The sequence below is a fragment of the Passer domesticus genome, chromosome 5 (assembly GCF_036417665.1).
Source record: "Passer domesticus isolate bPasDom1 chromosome 5, bPasDom1.hap1, whole genome shotgun sequence".
In the NCBI taxonomy this organism is placed as follows: Eukaryota; Metazoa; Chordata; class Aves; order Passeriformes; family Passeridae; genus Passer; species Passer domesticus.
In genome coordinates, this window is record NC_087478.1 from 11625215 (window position 1) to 11645712 (window position 20498).

At 45.8% G+C, this 20498-nt stretch overlaps 1 protein-coding gene across 2 annotated transcripts in view; it reads right to left on the reverse strand.

Moving 5' to 3' along the window:
* RELN (reelin) overlaps positions 1-19767 on the reverse strand; it is a 275939-nt gene extending 256172 nt beyond the window's left edge. For both annotated transcript variants that reach the window (XM_064421959.1, XM_064421958.1), the window contains exon 1: positions 19295-19767. In XM_064421959.1, coding sequence (XP_064278029.1) covers positions 19295-19523 — 229 coding nt within the window. In that variant the 5' untranslated portion in view covers positions 19524-19767. The remainder of the gene's footprint in view (positions 1-19294) is intronic.
* Positions 19768-20498: the final 731 nt, after the last annotated feature.

The following is a 20498-nucleotide window of genomic DNA, read 5'->3' on the forward strand; positions in this document are numbered from 1 at the left end:
AGCACGGACAAAGTTTGCCCATTCCCCCTGAGCTCACACCTCCCCTGCCTATGCCACCCAGGACACCTGCCCCTCCACCTTCCTTTCACAGCCCTCCTCATTTCCCACAGCTAAAGGAGAAATACACTGGGAGCTCTGTTTTCCTCTTCTCCCACAAACTAGCATGCCCTGGTTTTTATATCTTCCCTTTTTTATCTTCCTTTTATTATCTTCCCTTATTTCCTAGTTCTCTGTAATTACGTATTGGGACATCAAACGGTGAAGCAGGGACTGCTTTTGAAGGCTTTTATAATTAGCTTTTCTATTGTGTCCTCTAATACCTCCTCTGGCTTTAGGCTTACTTTTCTCTGTTCACAACCTCCTGAACATATGGCAGTAAATATGCAGCATGCTGTGAGCTTCACCTGGAGTCTACTTACAATATATCTGCAATGTAAATAACAGACTTCGTGTCAGTCAATTAATCACACACCAGTGCATGGCAGAGGGCAGGCAGATTGCAGGAAGAGAAATTGGAAAGTGGTGTCTTGATCAGCATTGGACTTCAAGTATTAAATATTACCTAAGTTGGCATGTTTCTCTGGCATCACTGCCTTTATCTAAAAATATTCTGTTGCGATTGCTTTAGAATGAATTCAAGGCCAAATTCTCCACTCACCAGGACCATTTTGGTAACATTTCACCCAATGGAATAATGATCTCATTTCCACAGAACATGACCCAAATGCAAATATCATACAGAAACTAAATTAAATTAAATTTAATTTAATTTAATTTAAAGTGATCCCATGATGATGCACAAAATTAAAATATTGCCATTTCAGTAAAAATGTTTCTTTTTGATAAAACAAATTCAAATTAATTATGTTACAGATGTGTTTTATTCTTGTTTTTGCAACCATGCATTTGAGCAAGACAAAATACTTTGTTTACCTGATTCACTTTATTTAACTCATGGGATTCATGAGGATATAATCAATTATAATCACAAACACATCATTTTATGCTTAAAAAAGGGACCCTATTCCATTAGAGCTCTTCTAATTTGAAGATCTCAGAGGATTTTCTGTAGTACATTAAACTCCTTGTCATTCCCATGGAGGACAAGTGAAAATACAGAAATAAATCATCTAATATTTAAGCACACTTGCACAGGGCACAGCACAAAAATTAAGATCTCATGGGAAGAGCTTTGCTAATAACAATAAATCTCACTGAAGGTAACAAAGAAGCCTGTTTATGGCTGAGGTTCTCCCACGTCCCACTGTACCTGGCCCTGAAGTGTTCTCTGCCAGGGCTGGTGCCTGAGAAGGGCTTTACCCCAGGGCTAGCTCCAGGCAAGGGGACAAACAAGTGCCACCTTCCACCCAGCTCACACCACTGCAGTCCAGCCCTACAGGTCTTCAAAAGCTTTGTGTTATTGCCTTCATCCTGCTTCTTCTGAGAATTTATTCCCACAGGGATCCCTATGCTCTTTCTTTGCAGCTTCCCTCTACAGAAAGCTCCATCTTTTCAGGAGATGAAGAAAAACTTCAGGGACTAGATCAACCTTTGGCTTAAAAGCCACTGACCTCTGATGGTCACCAGAAGAACTGGTTATGCATCCAGGACAACAAATTATTTTCTGTGTGTGACTAGAAACCCAAACCCCACTGCTGCTCCTATGGGCCTTGGTGGGAGCTGAGGCTGCCGGGTGCTGGGGTGTCCCTGTTGCCCTGGGGACCCCCACCCGTGCCCACCCCAGTGGAGAGGCCTCTCTCCCCATCACTGCCACCCTCTGCTCCCCCAGGACAGGGCCCCACGTTCCCCAGGCCCTGCTGACCATGGAGCAAGCCCCGGGACAGCCATGCCCTGCTGCCCAGCACCCTGTGGCTCGAGGGTGGTTTTCATTTTCAGCTGTTCTCAGTGGGGATCAGTCCCTCATGGCAGCATTCCCCAGTGTCTGTAGGGCACAGCAGAGTCTTACTAAAGAGTTTCTGTGCCTGGGACATCCCCTCTCTCTCTCTCTCTGTGTTCTCCTAGGGCTAATAAATAGCTGAGCTCACCTGCCTTCACTTTTAGTGATGGCATGACCCTGGGTCCTTTTGCTCTGCTGGCCACCAATCACCATCAAGCTTTCATATCTTTCACATCTTTGAGACTTGTATCCCTGTGACATTTGATTAACCAACATTAACCAACACATTCCAAAGGGAGGAGGACAGACAGTGTACTGACAGTACCCTAGGAGAGTGCCCATAATTTTCTTCAGGGAGAAACATATTGATTTGCAAGGATGAGCATGCAGAAAAGGCAACCACACCACAGCAGTGTAAACAACATTTATTTAGCTTATTGGTCTACAATGTCTTGTTATGCCAATGATAACAACACCAAAGCAACAGAGGCAAAAAATACATACAGGGACATTTTGATATTTGGGACATTAGTATGCAATGGTACCAACAACCACTGTGAGTAAAGGGAAGTTCAGGTGTTTAAAGGATGGCAGCTCTTGCAGGGATGTAAAAGCTACTGAAGTTCAGGAGATTTTAGTATTTCAGAGAATATGGATTTGAAGAGTTCCAACAGGCAGCACAAAAAGCATAGACAGCCCCAGAAAGGGCCAGCTCTATGCTCAGCTCCCAGCCTCAAAAACAGACAGGAAAAGCTGTCCCGAGGGACAGGAGGGGGCAGGCAGCCCTTCCCCTTGGCACCAGCCAGCCCATGGGGAAGTAGGGCAGAAAATTCCAAGGATCTCAGCCCAGGCCAGACCTGACATCCCCTTCCAGTGCAAGCACTGCCAGTGCTGGGCAGGGGGTGTGCTGCCAGCAGCCAGAGGGGCTCAGGGGGCTGGGACTGCTCCAATGGGGTCCCGAGCAACAAACGGGGGGAAAAGCCACAGACCTGGAGGGCAACACACCTGGCAGTCCATAACTCCACGATTTGGCCTCTGAAGTGCAGGTGTTTAACTCTGACCCCCACAGCACCTTGGGTGCCTGCATGTTTTCTGGCAGCCCTGGTGCAGGCACAGGCTGTGTCCAGCCCCAGGGAAACAGGGCAGTGGTGAGCAGCAGCTCCAGCTCTGCCTCCAGACGCAGCAGCCCATCAAACTGCAGCCCCCCCTGGGTTCAATTAAGCAGCTTTTGTCTCTGGACAGGACTTGACCATGGAGCAATGCTTGAGTCAGAAACAAAGACAAGCCCTGAGGCAGAAGATCTGATGATATTTCTAAGTTAATTTATAATTGCAGTGCTTTTACTCTTAAAAGATAAAGTAACTAAGATGATGTTGTGATTAAGGTGCAGAATATCTAATTTGAGAGAAGTATAAAAGGAAATCAAGGAGTGCTATCTATCAGGAGATAACTGCAAGTCTTCCCCATCAGCACTATAAATCTTTCACTGAGAAAAACTACTACATTATAAAGAACAAGAATTTAAAAAAAAAAAAAATTAAAAAGAAGACATGTTAAACACTACCTAACAAGCTTCATGACATGAGCACAAAAGTCTTAAATTCAATGTCATAAATTCAATACCGTCAGAAGATTCAGATACAATGTCCTTAGAGACAGTGCTGTGTAAGTCAAGCACAATATTAAAAGACGATGAAATCTTTAATATGTGTTAAATATTTTAAATTCATAGATCTGGTTCAGAGAAATATCACAGAGACATCATCAATCCTTTTTCCCCTTCTGACACGTATTTTTTATAGCTTTGCCACAGTTTCTGCAATTAAAAGATATCCCAAACACTTACATAAAACAGATGAGACAGAAAACTGACCTTGTGGATATGATCACATGCCATCATTATGCTTACTTCAATAAATACCCCCAAACAGGCCAAGATTAATACCTGCATATATTTAAATTACCACTTTGAAAGAGATTAGACTTAAGGCATCTCACCTATTCCCAGAGGCAGCATGCAGTGATTATTCCTTACAGGTATTTACCAAGGGGAAAACACCTTGTTCAAAAGTACTGAATGTTGTGATAGTGCCATATATAAAACCCTCTCCTTTTAGTTTCACATTTAGGGCACATAAGCCTTTATTTTCTGTTTAAATGTACTAATCTTCTTAACGGTATAATCAAGCCTTTAATATATAATATTATCAGTTTATATTTAGAAGGAATAACCATCACGTTAGTGGTGATGGACATATCTCTCCATTCATCTCACTGAAATACCCTGGATAAATCCCTTTGCCCAATTTATTTCTGCAGAGACAGCAAGAGGCTTTATTTAATTTAAAAGCATTCAGTTGCAATATATTTATAGTTAATATGTAAAAACCCTTCTGTAAGTTGGAGAAACGTTTCTTTCTTCTTCCATTTCTCATAAGAAAAGGTTCCAGTTTGTAGCTTGTTAAGTAGCACAGGCTACAAATTCAACAAAAGGTATTCATAGAGTGAATAGGTCACAAAAACTTGAGCTATCTTTGCATCCTTCCAAAGTTTTGTGTTCTTGGAAAGTAAAAATGACCCTGAGCCCCTGGGTACAAATTTAAGGAAGTTTATATTTAAACAAATCCCAGGACACATTGGGGTTGGTTTGTTTGTTTATTTTGGTGGGTTTTTTTTTTTTTGTTTTGTTTTGGGGGTTTTGGGGGTTTTTTTTGTTTTTTTGTTTTGGTTTCTTTTTTTTTGGGGGGGGGGTGTTGTTTTGACTTTTTTTTTTCTTTTTCTATTCTTTCAGTAGAACTGGAAGATTTCCTAGTAATTCCTAATTCCTGCCCAATATACTACCAGCTTTGTACCACATAAAAAGTGCCCCCACCAATACAAAGCCTGAGCCAGATCTAAGCCACTGAAACATGGTCTTTCTGGGAGATATTACAGGGGGATTATAAAACAGCAGACAGCAGAGCTATCTTTTGGCACATGACAGGCATTGCATTAGGCTGCCATGATGCACACATTAAACATAATAAATAGCTGCAATAGACCCAGGTCCCCGAAATACATATTAAGGTCTCTCACATATATTTCCTTGTGGCACCTCCTCTGATTCTGAAGAGCACATTAAATGTTTAGCCACCCAAAATGTAGCTATTCATCCTAGCAGCAACCTGATTGCCTGCAACAGAAAAGCTCAAGAAAGAGTTAAATAGATAGGCATTAACAAAGAATATCACAGAACATGCTCTTATGTGTATAATTAAAAGAAATGTATTATTATAATTTAATTATACCTAAAAATTTCCAAATTAATCAAAAATAATGGAGAAAATGTAACGTGTTATTATCTTCATTCCCAGTTTGTCTTAAAGGTAAATACCTATATAAGATACTCATAAGTAAAACCCACAATTAAAAGGTCCATCAAATTCTGGCCTGGTTAATTACAAAGGCATCAATCTCTCTTAATACCAGAGCATAATGTTCTTGATGTAAAAAAAGCACAAAGAGGATGATTCCCCTCTAATTCAAACAAATTAGAAGCACTCTGCATGCTAACCATAACAAACACATGTTAAATTCAGCAGAAGGGATGAGAACTGAGCTGGCATGCAGCTGGAACCTCTTCCAGATCATTTGACCAGCGAATGTTTTTCCCATCGACACATCTGCCCAGCAGTGTGGGGGGAAGTCACTATGTGGAAGCTGTGGATGGCAAATCCCTGAGCAATGAGCCCAGCATTATGAAAAAGGAGAGAAGAGGGGGGAAAACTGGGTAAACTGAAAATCTGACTGCTCCCTCACATGTGGTCATCTCTTCTGCCTCACCTGCCTGCACCTGGATGCCACAGTCAGCCTTGCCCCAGTGCAGCACTACCCCAAAAGGGATGGAAACTGCCATCCAGATGTTCTCCACAAGGAGTAAGTTAGGAAAATCTTCAAGAAGAGAGCAGGGTTAAATCTTGTCCCCCTGTCCAAAGATTTTGCAATGCATCACTCATATTGCAGGATGCATCAAGGAGTTGTGGGCTTTGCTGGCACTGATCCTCTTCCCTGGTGGTGACAGTCCTCACCTCCCTGAAGTGCTAAAAGTTGGCACACTCCAAGACAGAACAAGCAATTTTGGTTTGTCAACAATTTGACCATTCTGAAGATTTGAGGTATTATGCTTACTAGCATCTGTATGAGTTCTGCGCCTCGTGAAAAATCTACATGCTCTAGATAAAATACATCAATTAGAACCAAAAAGGTTTCCTGTTTCTGACTGTTTGTATGTAGAAAATACTTGGTAACTGCAAAAAGTCCAGGCTTTGTAAATCTGGAATGAAAGGTCACTAGTTACAGTGCAAGTCACTCACTAGTGTTTCTTAGCAGTTAGTGAAATGCAATCAAAAGAAATATTGTAATGTTATTAATTTTACAATGTGCTTTCTCAAATGGAAAATATTGCAATTAGTAGGAGGATTTGCTCTCTACTGTAATCTCACTAACTGGGCAAAGGGCACTTGGGGGGGAGTTGTTCATTGGGGTTTTGGGTAAGGTCCCAGAAGAAGAGTAGTCAGCATGTAATCCATCACCACCACTGCTCAAAGACAGTTTAGAGTTTGAAAACACCATTTGTACAAAGAAAACAGCCAGATGCCATGGCATTGGTGTTCTGTCAGTGATGAGTAGCATAAAGGCTCCCTAACATCTGCTACCACTTGAGGAAACAAAACTTACATCTCTTTGAGTGAAAAGGTCCACAGAGTAATCCGGGCTGCCTGAGGCTGGGGAGGGACCAGTGCTGCCAGCTCCAGCCAAACCCACACCTTTTCATCTCTGCTGGCTGAGGCAAATTCTGCAAACATCACAGCTCTGCTGAAACTCCTTTGTACTTCACAACTGCATTAACTACATGTTGAAGGAAAAGCAGGGCAATAAAGAACACAGGGATCACTTCCCTGAAGGAAATAAACCCGCATGTCTCAAACGCATTTTCTACATCTGCTCTCAGCAGTTCATTTCTGTTTGAGGTGGACAAGCTGTAAATATTATTCTGTGAAGAAAACAGATAATTTTAAAGACTTGAATGTCCCTTTGTCTAGTTCAATGAACCACAATTCTGTACATGTCCTGCAACAGGTTTTCCAGATCAGAAGCAGAAGTACCCTTTAAGACATTACACTGCTGCAGAAGAAGGCAAGTGAGAGATCTCTTCTAAGCCTTTTTTCAAAACACTGCAGCACAGAAAAGATTTCTGCTGAAAAAGAGAACTGAAAAATTACTAGATGTAAAGGAAAATGTAGTCAACTTACACATTAGTAGCCACACAGCAACCAGAGGCATCATTACAGAAAACACGAGTTTGTTACCTTGGAAATGTTAGTATTGTTACCAACTGCCCTTCTCCACCTTAAAGAGTGAATTATGATTCTGCAATTTATTTTGGGAACAAACACAAGGAGAGGGGTCTGAATCAGATCTGTGCAGTGGCCGGAAATTAAATGGTCAACTTGTCAGAAGTAGAACTGTTTGATTTTTGGTTCAGTGACCAAAATGAAAAGAAAAAGAAAGGAAAAGAGATCAGCTTGGGCCACCATAAAAGAAGTACTGCAGGATCTGGCACAAAAAAATAAATTAAAATATCAGTTAGGTCAATATGAAAATCTTCAATGAACCTAAAAAAATTAGATAAAGACTTTTGTTCAAGCAGAAAAGTCTCATTCCATTTTCTGATTATGCATGTAACTTCTTTTTTTTCCAGTCAGTTTCACAATTAATATACCTTTCCAAAACAAAAATAAGAACTATAATTTGAAAATAACAGTAATATATTTCAAATATTTCACTTCTCCCCATTTTCCATTAAAAATCTTACCAAATTCTATTCAAGTACATTATCAGTTTTTGTCTTTGACAAAATCAGATGACAAATTAATTAATGATGGACATGGAAATTCCAACTAAATAAATTTAGGGAATCATAGAAGAGTTTTGCTTGGAAGGGACCTTACATATCACCTGGTTTCAATGCCCCTGCCATGGGCAGGGGCACCTTCCACTAGCCCAGACTGCTCAAAGCCCCATCCAACCCGGCCTTGAGTGCTTCTAGGGATGGGACATCCACAATTTCCATGGACAACCTGTTCAGTGTTTCAGCACCCTCACAGCAAATAACTTCTTCTTAGTATCTAATCTAAACCTGCCCTCTTTCAGTTTGAAGCCATTCCACCTTCTCCTGTCACTACATGGCTTTGTGAAAATCCCTCTCCAGCTCTCTTGCTGGCCACCTGTGGACACTGGAAATCTGCTCTGAGGTCTCCTCAGAGCCTTATCTTCCCTGGGCTGAACAGCCCCATTTTTCTCAGCCTATCTTCCCAGGAGAGGTGCTCCAACTCCCTGATCATCTCCATGGACCTTCTCTGGACTCACTGCAACAGGTTCAAGTCCTTCCTATGTTGTGAACCCCAGATCTGGATGCAGAACTCAGGTGGGATCTTGTGAGAGTGGAGCAGAGGGGCAGAATCCCCTCCCTCACCCTGCTGACCACTGGGCTGCTTTGGATGCAGCCCAGGACACGTTTGGATTTCTGGGCTGTGAACACACATGGCCAGCTCACATCCAGCTTCTCATCCACCAGCATCCCCCAGTCCTTCTCCTCAGGGCTGCTCCCAATCTATTCTCCACCCAGCCTGTGTTTGTGCTTCGAATTCCTCATGCAAGAATAATATCAGCTTGAAAAACTATCTGACAAGATATCAGCCATCAACAAATGAACTATAATACTTGGAAAACATAAAAAAATTTGCCAGAGGTTTTGGATCTTTGTAGTAATCTGAATGAGGTTCTGAAGAATACACTTGGTTTGGGCCAGAGTCAGAAGAATTGTTGCAATTGTTGAACAAAAATGCTCAACACTGAACTCCAGCCAGGGATTCTTTTTTCCAAACATCTAGGAACTAATTTTTTAAGCACTTTTAAATATTGATTCTTTGATTTTGACACCTGGCATACCCACAAACTGCTGCACTGCAAGGCTGGACAACAGTTTGTTAAACCAGGACCTTTGCCTTCACCAGTTCGGCTTTTTTGCTTCTCTGCAGTTCTTGCTATAACAATCATTTCATCCAATGTCCAGATGAATGTGTCTAATTCTGGAAGGACTGTTGTTTTTTTCTAAGGATGCATTTCCCCTGCAAGATAGGAACACTGGAAGGTTATTGTGTGCTGGAAACCACAGCTTGTTTAGCCAGAAAGATAAATATTATCTATATTTCTTGTTCTTTCCTATGCATTGTATTGTCCTGGAGAGCAGTGGGAACAGTGGAAGGCAAATGGCAGAGACCTTGCCAAGCCCCGTGATGATGAATGACTTCTCACATCCCAGGGCCTGACTGAAGAGAGGCCACAGAGGGTCACACCGCTGTTTTCAGATGTTAAAAAGGCTGATCACCCACCCATCACTTACATTTCTAGCACAGGAAGAGCTCCCCCACGCAGGATCCACATGGGAAGACAGAGCTCTTCCATGAATCATTTTCCTGGAAGAGCACAGGCCTCCTGCCCAGGAAAGCTGATTTTCTGCATCCTCCTATCTCATTTATGAATATTCTACCAGAATTGTTGAATGACATGACCACAAACTACCTCACAGCCATAGAGAAAAATACTCCCAGATTTCAAGTCTTCTGGGCAGCAAGTGTTGTGTTCTTTCTCTTTTCCCATTTCCTTCCCTCTTCTTCATTATCATGTGCACACAGGCAGACAGTCAACTTTCACTATCCCCCCACACATTCCCAAGGAGAAATTTACATATGCCACTTGTGGACAACCAATATGAAAATCCCTTCAAATCCAAGATGGGGCAGGATGCAGCAGGATGAGGAAGGGAAAGCAGCATTTGCTTCTGGATGCATGCCTGTTCATGAAAAGGAGCTTGCTTGATGGATTTCCCTGTACAGAGGAAAATTTGGCTTTTTTCTTTGCCAACTTTTGATTATCTAACTGCACTCTCAAAAATCACACTGAAGAGCTGGAAAGAGGGAAACAGTGAAGTCCCTTATTCTGTGTGCTTTTCACCAGCTGGACCTCTCAGTGTACAGACACACTGCAGCCAGGCTCTGGAAGGGGACATGGGATAGGTGCCAGCATCCAGCCATCCACAGCAGCAAGGAATGGTGAAGGGGACAGTAGGAGACACAAACACAGCTGGAGCTTGGGCTGGCAGGCAGACCCTTTTCTTGTCTCAGCTCTCTTGGGCCATACCTGTTTATTTACAATCTGCCCTTCAAGTGGGGAGGAATAAATAACTGTCTAATCTGAGACAATCAAAATTTTGCTAAGCATGATGCAAGAGCTCTTAGCATTTCCCCTCAGTCTGGTTTATAGCTCAGCTCCCTCAGACCAATGAGCATGGCCCTGTCTCCTGTGGGAAACAAGCAGTCACAAACCCATGCGTGTGAGTCGAAGCCATTCTGGGAAACACACAGAGACCTTCAGCCCCATCTCTGACAAATAAAATGCTCACCCTGCTGCATAAGACCAAGGACACTCCAGTTCCCCCTCTGCTGCATCTTGCAAAAGCAAGGAGAGAGAACAGCAGCTACCCTGCATGGCTGCACACCCCAAGGCTTCTGCTCCAGGAGAGACACAGCAATAGTTTTACACCTGGCTTCACAAATATGTCCAGCACCCAGTCAACCCAAACATCCAGAAGGCTGAGTTTAATAATAACGCCTCTCATCTAGCAAAACTAAACAAAATCTTACTCTGGGCATCTCAGTCAAATACTCTGCCTTGGAGCTGCTCCCTCTGAGCAGGAAGAAAGACAGAGGGGAGGCGGTGAAGGGGGTGAAGGCATGCAGGGCCACCACCCATCTGATGCTCCCCTGCTGGCACCAGCCCTTCAGCAAGGAGCTGGGGACAGGCTGTCCCCAGGCAGGGACACCCTCCTGGCAGCAGAGTATCCCCTCAGAGGCTCTGTGGGGAGCACTGGTGCCACTGCAGGGCTGGACACACTGGGATGTTTGTCACCCCAAACACGGGGAACTGGGACAGAACTTGGGCATGCACTGAAGCACTTGCACAGCACAGAGAGAAACCTGCAGCACACAAAATTTTAGGAAGGTCGGTGTAGAAGTTTGAAAGAAAGTGGGGAGAGGCAGAATGTAAGACAGGGTAGTGTAAGGTAAAGCTTGCACTTGAAGGGAGATGGATTCCTTGTCTGCTGTCAGACTCAGGGCTCCTGCAGGTTGAACTTCAATAGACACAGTCTGGAAAAGTGCCATTGATTTCCCTTCCCAAGGAGATGCTTGTGAAACTCTCACAACCAACATTAATATCAAAGTGCTAGAGAGGAGCAGGGAACAGCCACTTCTGTTTTGTTCCCAGGATGGAAAAATATGGCAAGAGGGTTGTTATAAAGACTGTAACCATCTTAATTTTGGTATAAAAGCCTTTGGGAAAGTGCCTGAACTCTCTTCCTGCGCCCCAGCAACTTTCACAAGTCACTCATGTCCAGTCCCCCAGGACACATCCTGCTTTCTTGACTGAGATGTTCACATAAAAACCATTGTTTACAATAGGTCATGAGGAAACACTAAAAGGTAGCAGTCAGTAATGTCCTGATTCCGTGGGAAGAACAAGGATCCCCCTTGGGTGGACAGAGAGGAGCCTTGGGGAGATCTCTACCAGCAAGAACCACACAGCATGCCCAAACAGAAATTCCTGCTGGCAGCAGCAGGACAAGGAAGAGGAGCCAACAACCACAGTGCAGGGAGCCCGGAGTGACGCAGGTGATGCTGAGGCTGCTGAGACACAGACCAAGCCCACAGGTGCCTCAGCCTGGAGCTAAGCTGAGCCCAGCTGCCCAGGAAACACTGATGCCACGGAGGCAGCAGCCACTCCAGATGGTTGCAGGGCACAATGGCAAGGAGCCTGTGGCTCTGTGCCTGGCCATGGCTCCCATCTCCAGCCCCAGACAAGACCTCTCCAGCTGCATGGGGACAGAGTAATGCCTGATCCTGGACTGTAGAATAAACAGGTACAAACCCTAATGCCCCCACAAAGCCCAGAACTCCCTCTCCATGCGGGATATGCACACTTCCAGCATGCTCTTATTTAAAGCAAAGGTTTAGTGACAGATACATTAAAACAAAACAAAAACCCACTCCCTTGACCCTTCTCTTCCTTTAGGGAAAAGAGTAAGATGTGGGACACATCTGAGCACTGAAGGGACCTGGAGAAGGTCCTGTGGGCAGGGACCTGACAGATCTTTGTCTCCATGATGCCACTGTCCATTGGCAGAGCCCAGCAGGAACTGTGTGACACATGCTATGGCCTTCGGTTTCCAGGACAGACCTAAGGGAAGGAGGAAGGGAGGAAGACTACCAGCCTAACAAGAAGGCATCGTCTGGACAGCCTAGGAAGGTCTTTCCCCATGCAATCTGCTAGTGTGCTTTGACAGACATCACAGATTGCACTTACAGGGTTTGTCCTGTGTTTGTCCCAGAGGTGAGTCCCAGCTGGTGGGGGAAAAAAAGGTGGGAATTACACAAACATTCCAGACACACATTGCACTCTGTGCACCTTTCATGCCCAATGAAAAGGCAGGAAATGTTAAGACAAAGAAAGGAAGCATGTTAGAAAGACTGAACCTTTCATCAGAGACTATTGAAATTCTCATAACAAGGGCTGGTATGAAAGGTTGCTTATTCTGAGGTAAGACAGTGCCATTTCCTTCCCTCTCCATGCAGCAAACACTCATGACAAATCTAAACCACAGCTGGAGGGCATGAGACACACAATGCAAATAAAGGTTGCATCTGAAGCCATCCCAGCTGCCTCACCACAGCTATTATCAGATTGAAAACCATACTTCAACCAGTCAATATGCAAATACCCTAGTATTGCACCACCATAAAAAGCTATAGAATTTCAAAAGAAGTGGTCTCCAAAAGCCAGATCAAGGCAATAATAAGGAAAATGAGACATGATGCCAGCCTCACAGTCTCGCCCTGTTCTACCTAATGAACTAACAAATGTTTGGTGGAATTTTTAGTGCGAGAAATGGAGAAATGTCCTACACACCACCATGCCAAAGTAACAGACTCATAAATCATTTACTGGTCACCTTTGGTCTTGAAGGTTTATCTCTTGTTATATATATATATATATATACACACATACATACATATACACTATACGTAGTGTATATATTATATGTACACAATATTATATATATTATATTATTATGAACAGTACATATATATATACATATTTATATGCAATTGCAAATATTAATTATTCATAAGAAAAATACATGTTAGAAATTTCTACTTAAAAGCAGTTTACATGGACAGATTTTGGCAATGAATTCCACAGATAAATTACTCATGTTAGAAAATATCTCTATTTTTCTCTCTCAGAAATCAGAAAATATGTGCAACACTCTCACTGAAACAGTATTTTTGCACCCTTTAACCATTTACAGGTTTCTTTTATTCCTTGACTGGGTGCCATAAGCAAGGTTCATACACATGCCAGTCCCCCAGCAGCCCCAGGCCTTGGACAGTGAACTCACTGAGGCAGAGATCATCTTTTCATGTCCCCAGTGCTAACCCTAACCCTACACGGACCCCAATACCAACAATGCCGTGTCTGTCCCACAGTCAGATGTCACCTCCCTAATGTGGGTCAGGCCAGCACGCCATGCTGGCTTTGATTTCTGTTATTTGGGGCAATCAAGTCTCCTTTGCAGGGGGGAGCAGCCCCCTGATGAGGGGAGAAAGGATTTAACTGGAGATTACATCTCTTCTGCAAATTTGCAAGAAAGGCTCATTTAGGCCTTTGTGGACCTTCTACCTCCTTTCATCAATCCCTGCCTGACTACATCTTTGGCTGGGCCATCTGCTGGTGCTTCTGATGCCCACAAATTAGTGATGACAGCCAAAACCGTTGAAATTTAACATCTTCCCTAGAAAAACACAGTCTGTAAGAGGCTGTCAGTTGCAAACTTGCCTACCTTTCTCTTTTAAGGTTGGCACTCTTCATCAGTTTCTTGTCACAAGATCCTAAAAGCACAACTCTTTAAAATTTGCAAACACACACCACATGAACTTTGGGGCCAGACAAGAGCTTCAGAAATATAGACAAGGCATTGGTCAACATCAAGACATAGAAACTCATACTGCCTCAATAACATCCTAAGTAAGGCTCAGATCTGAGACTTTCAGACAGGCCACGGTACTCATAGATCAGCCTTCGTTTTGCAAAGCTCACTTCATGCAAGAAAATCCTAAATACAGCACAGCAGAGTGCGCTCTGGAGGCTCTGCTGGATGGAGGCATTTTTAGTAAATGCTGACCCAAGGTGAAATTTTTATGTCCTATGAAACCCTTATGCAGCTGCAAGATATTGCTGGGGACCTCAGAGGAGAGACCAAGGCTCTTCCCCTTTCCTAACAACTCCCTCTCCATTGCTACCTATTGCCAGGCTCAGGTTGTTCATGTAAAGGTCCCTTAAGAGAAGAGCTCTAAAATAATCCCTGGAGCTAACTGGACTCCCACGAGCCACACTTTAATTTTAAACAGAAACTGATGGAAGTCTCCATTCTTCCAGAGATCAGAGGAGGGTGTGAGTGGGTGAGATGAAAGGTTTTGAGGGAATAGCCTGCAAAAGACTCAAGAAGCTGACCTGGTTCTTGGGCTGATGCTGAAAACAGAGACGCAAATCTGCTCCTCTGTTACCACAGCACTAACATCACTTCCTGTGCATTATTCACTTCTACTGACCACTAAAAGCTTCTACACCTCAGCATAACTGGTACAGAAAGTATCTATGCCTGAGTTTCTGCCACTCAGTTACAACCCTGATTATACCTCAAGCAGCAGCACTACATAAATTGCAGGAGTTTTTTTCTTCCCTTCCTTTGCATCAAACTCAAACAGGTTTTTATTCAATAATGATCTGAACAACAAGAATTTACAATGAAAATGTCCATCAGAAATGTAAGCAATCCTAATGAAAATAGGTACTAAGTCACAATCTGTATTTCTAAAATACAGTGGTTAGTAACAAAGGTGGAATTGGATAGACTTTAAACAATTTTTTATCAGTGCTGAAAGAGTGTACAAATACCACTTAAAATAGTTGAAAACTATTTTTTTACAACCTATCACAGCAACCATTCTAGACAATATACAGTATATCTAAGAATAGTAGCAGTCATAGATGGAAACTGATAACATTTGGGGACTGAGGTTAGTCCTTTCTTGAAAAAAAAAGGAACAATGGAGAGTGAAATAGAAACTCAAGTCCCACTAAAGAAAACTATTTTAAGGGCAGAATGATGAGTTTTTTAGCATCAATCATGGGAAAACAGTTAAAAGTTTTTCTTAAAAGATCTAAATTTGAAACCTTGGGAAAAAGGAACTGTTTGCAGTGACAGCAAAAAAATCTTTAGGGATAAGAACAAATACAGTGTAAAGATAATCCGTTTGTATTTTTTAAACACACAAATCTGACTGTTCATTTTCATCTTTCTGTGATTAAGGTCACTAAAGACTCAATGTTCAGTCAAGTTTATCCTTATTTCTTTATGCAGTTCCAATGTACTTATCTGCCTGTAAATCATGGTACATGCTCTCAGCACTGAAGGTACATTGACATGGATTAAAAAAATCAATTGCAGCTTGCAAATAAACCCAAATAGAAATGTATAAAAATTTTCAATTTGTACTGGTTTTGGCTTGATTTTTTTCCCTAAGAAATTATATTCTACTCTGCATATTACAGAGGAAAACCCAGGAGAAAACCAAAAGAGGATCATCCCTATCTACCAGGAAAGCTGCAAGCAAGCCAGGCAAGCCCTGATGCTGCTCCCTGAACATGCAGCCACCCCTTGGCTGGAAGGAAGCTGAGCAGGTGCCTACATTAACCAGTGCACACTTTGTCAGTTTGCATTTGAGCAAGTCCATAAGTGCTTTGCCAGCTCAAGGACTTAATTACATTTGAAATAAGCTAATTCAAGGAATAAAAGTCTGCCAAAGGTAATAAAATTGTTTGCTGATGTATCAAGTCAGTCCTCTTATATAAAAGAGCATATTTATATGCAGCGTGGGTCTGGCCCTATTCAATCAGTGATTAAATACTTACTGTTTGCAGGAGTAGGGCCAAATCTGGAGTAATTTAAAGTATTTGGAGAGGAGTGCTAAATCCTAATGTATCTAATTTAACTATGCATAAGTAGGGAATATCACTGCCTTTGTTTTACTTATGAAATTCAGAGGCACAGGGAAATAAAATGCCAGATTCAGGGTGCCAGAGAAGCCCCTTGCAGAAGCTCTTGTGCTTCCCAGGCAAGTGTCTTCTGCAACACATGCTGCTCCTCTCCCGTCGTGCTGGGCAGCACAAGGGACACTTGGGCAAAGGGCCGAGAGCCCCTGTCACAGCTCCACTGGCTGCACAGTGGTTTGACTCCCCCTCTGAGTGCCCAAGGAAATGTCTAAACAAATTAGCAGAAAGTCAGCGGCTGATTTTTTTAATCAGAATTTTTTCTCATCCAGCCCTTGGCATATGGTTTCATCCAATTCCCTCCTCTTTGAACTCGATGTTCTTGGATGCTGCTGGCACCTGTTCCTGTAGAATGAAGGGCCACTAAAACAGGGCCTCACTGGAACTTGCAAAGATTCAGAGCATTTTAATAGACTCTCTGAGCAGGTGAGTTTTCATTGTAGATATGTAAATCTCCCTTTGTCCCGTGCTTCTGTGCAGCATATCAAAACCCCTGCTCTGTGTCCCTGCAAGAATACCTTTAAAGTTTTATTTTTACATGATAAATTCTCAATCAGTACAGACTGGCATTTTCCAGCATCATTAAACTGTATTATATAAAATTCCGTGTTGCTTCAAATTATTTCTTCAGATTGTATACTCTGGGATTGATTTTTCTTGTGCTATATTTAACATTGGTAATTGTTATATTTTAAAATACATATTTCAAAGTACCTAACTGATTAAGTGTGATTAATTGTGTAAGAATATATCTGCTGCACTGTGCATAGCAAATAGACAGTGCTTCTTGACACGGTTTGGCATGGGTAGGTTTTTAATCAATGCACGGATTTGAAAAGAAATCACCGTTGCAAGTTTGACACAAATTAGGAGCGTACCTACACCTTGCACCGTGTAAACAAGTTCGTTTTCGAGTTCGCCTTGTGGACTTCCTTCTGTGCTTTGAACACGCCCGATCTCTTTTCACTTGCTGAGCGCTCTGGCTTTGACAGGCACCCCAAGTGGCAGGGCTGCACCCCGGGCACAGGCTGGCCCCGGCAGCGCCGGCTGCAGCCCGGCCGGGGCAGCAGCGGCTCGGGGGCGATGCCCGAGAGATGCCCGAGCCATGCCCGAGCCATGCCCGAGCCATGCCTGAGCCATGCCTGAGCCATGCCCAAGGGATGCCCGGCTCCGGGGGCGATGCCTGAGCGGTGCCCGACCGATGCCCGAGCGATGCCCGAGCGATTCCCGGCTCCGGGCGCGATGCCCGAGCTGCTCCCCGAGCGGGGCAGCAGCAGCTCCGCAAAACCAGCGAGCGGACAGGGAGAAACCCCGCGGGGCGCAGAGGTAGATTTAAAAGACGCCGCGTTTTGCTCGGTCAGACGCAAAACCGCGGCGGAAAACCCACCCTGGGCCCCCTGAAAGGTCGGCAGCTGGAGGGCTGCTCCGCAGGCTGGTGCTTCAACACCCAAACACCCTTTTGAAAGGGCGAGCTGCAGAAGAGCATCCCCGGAGAAACAACCTCTGTCCTGCTGCTCACCGCCAGGACAGCCCTGCCCGCCACAGGGCTCTATCCTAGACCAGCAGAGGCTTAAACACGGGCTGAAGGCTTGGGGGGAAAAGGCAGCAGCGAGAAAATGGGCGATTCTGTCATTTATGTGGTTGAAATGCAATTCTAAAAATCCAGCGTTTAAAATAGTGCAAAATGGAAATCCCAGCTTCTTTTTCCCTTCTGCACATCTGTGGTTCAGCAGGTTGAATGCAATTTACCTAACCTGAGTGTGTATTATGGGCTGTAAGATCTAAGGTTCTAAGAAAAAAAAATCATCTGCTGAAGTCATAAAACTTACATGTGTGGATTTTCAGAAAGGCCAGTAGTATTTCAAAATCAAAAGTTTCCTATGAATCTGGTAAAACTATGCCGTTAAAGCTTACACACAGACAAAAACGTCAGGATGCCTTATACTGTGTGAAAATGAGTATTTGATGTGTTTGGAGTTTATGTCTTTACAGCAAAAATTTCAATTAGATTCTTCACATAACTCAATTATTCAATAATTTACCTGAAACTTAAATTTTGAGCTGGAACATATCAAAGTCAGAAGTTTAATTCCATCTTTAGCCAGCGACTATCACACAGTGTCTGCTTTTGAGCAAGGTGTTTGAAATAAACCTTTATTGTCATTTTCTCTGAATTCCACTTGCCTACTGCAGAATTAGTTGTTATTATTCTGTAGCATTGCAAACTCCAAACAGACACAAAAGAAAGAAGAAGGATTAGCGAATATAGCCTTAAGCAGTCTCCCAGCGTTATGAATTAAAAAATGTTTCCCACATGGAAGTTTTCTACACAGAGCAGTGGAGATGTGGCACAGCGCTGGTTTCCAGGGGCACTCTGCAGCCCAAAGCAGCTTCCCACAGAACTGCACCTGCCTGCGAGGCCCCGCTCAGCCCCGGGCTGTGCCCCTCTCCCAGTACAGCCCCCAGACAGAGACACCACTCCGTGAGCAACTTTGCCTGTTCTTTCATGTTCATTCTCCTCCGCCTGGGCGCTTACGAAAAGTAGATTTTTTTTATTATTATTATTAATTCTGGGCACTTGCTTCCATCTCCAAAGCTACCTGTGAGTGCCTGACCCCCGGCTGTCGCCCCTGGCGCCTGCAAGGGAGCAACAGGCTGGCCGAGCGCCGCGCCCTCAGCGGGCACATCGCGGTGACACTCGCGGTGACACTGGCGGGCCCCGATGGCAGCCGCCGGCTGCGGCGCCGCGCAGCGCCCCAGGACAGGCTGATGCGCTCGGTGCTCCGACAGCCGCTGGAGTGGGAAAGGGACAGAGTGCCAGCAACTTGCGAGGCTCTGGATCCGGCCCAGGGCCGGCTGAGGAGCGGGGACTGGGAATTTCCTCCGCTCCGGGCTGCGCCTGGCGGGAGCCGCGGCGCTGGGACGGGGCGCTCCCGGCGCCCGGGGCAGGTGAGGACGGTCCCGCACGGACAGGACGGGCTGCTCCGCCCAGCCCCGCACCGGGGCTGCCCTGGGGCACGGCACACGACCGCGTGTGTCCCCGTCCGGGCGCCCGCTCTGCCCCCGCTTTCCTCCCCGCGGGACACTCGGGGCCGAGCAGCGCCGAGCGCGGCGGGCGCCGCCACCTACCGTGGTACTCCTGGCCAGGCACGTAGGCGGCGGGGTTGCCCGCGATGTGCAGGGCGATCAGCACCTCGCCCTGCTCGCCGTCGCCCTCGAGCTCGCCGTGGTGGGTGCAGAGGAAGAAGAAGGGCGAGAAGCGGGCGCGGGGAGCAGCCGCCCGGCCCGCCGCCAGCAGGGCACCCAGGGCGGCCAGCAGGCAGGGCCAGCCCCCGGGGACGCCCCGCCGCCGCTCCATGCTGCTGCCGCCGGCGCCGCTGGGGCATCCAGGGCACGGCGGGGCCGGGCGCCGCTCCGCTCCGCGGGACGGGGCGGGCCGGGCCGGACGGGGCGGGCGCTGCCCCCCGCCGGGCCCGCGGCTGCTCCCGGGGAGGCGGGCGCGGGGCGCGGGGCGCAGCTCGGCCAGGGCAGGGGCGGCCCCTCCGCGCCCGACCAAGGCTGCGCCGTCCCCGCCTGCCGCTGCCGGGGTGCGGGGCACGGAGCTGGGAGCGCGAGGGCTGGGAATAATTTATTTCCCCCGGTGCCGGGGTGGGAGGGAGGGGAAGGTCCCTCCCCTCCTCCTCCTCCTCCTCCTCCGCCGCCGCCCGCTCCTCCTGCTCCTCGCTCTGCGCGCCGGTGTGCGGTGCTGCCGCCGCGGACACGGGGGCTGCGAGCTGGGCTCTGCTGCCCGCCCTTTGTCTGCCGCCGGGTCCCTGTCCCTGCCCTGGCCCTGCCCTTCTGTCCAGGAGCCAGCTTCTGCTCCTGGCTCTGCTCCCGGGTCCCAGCCCCTGCTCCTTTCCCTGTCCCAGCCCTTACTCCCCACCCTGACACCTGAGTCCCTGATCCTGCTCCCTCCTTGTTTCCTTGTTCCTGTCTCTCAGCCTCAACACAAATACCTCTACTTCTATGCCTTTTCCCATCCTTTTGTCCCTCTGCTCTGTCCCCTGTCCTTTAGCCCTGTCCATGTCCTGGTCCCTGTACACCTGCCCCATCCCCTATCTTTTTGCCCCTATTTCTCTGCCCCAGTCCCTGTCCCTTTGCCTCAGCTCCAGTTCCTGCCCTTCTGCCCCTATCCACGTCCCAGCCACAGCCCTGCCTCTGCTGTACCTGCACCCACTGTTGGGGAAAACAGAGATTTTTACTTAAACCTTCTCCACTTCTATTTCAAAATGATACACATGCACAGGCATCCCCAGAGGTGGGTCAGAGCTCTGGAGGGGGCCCACGTGTCTCT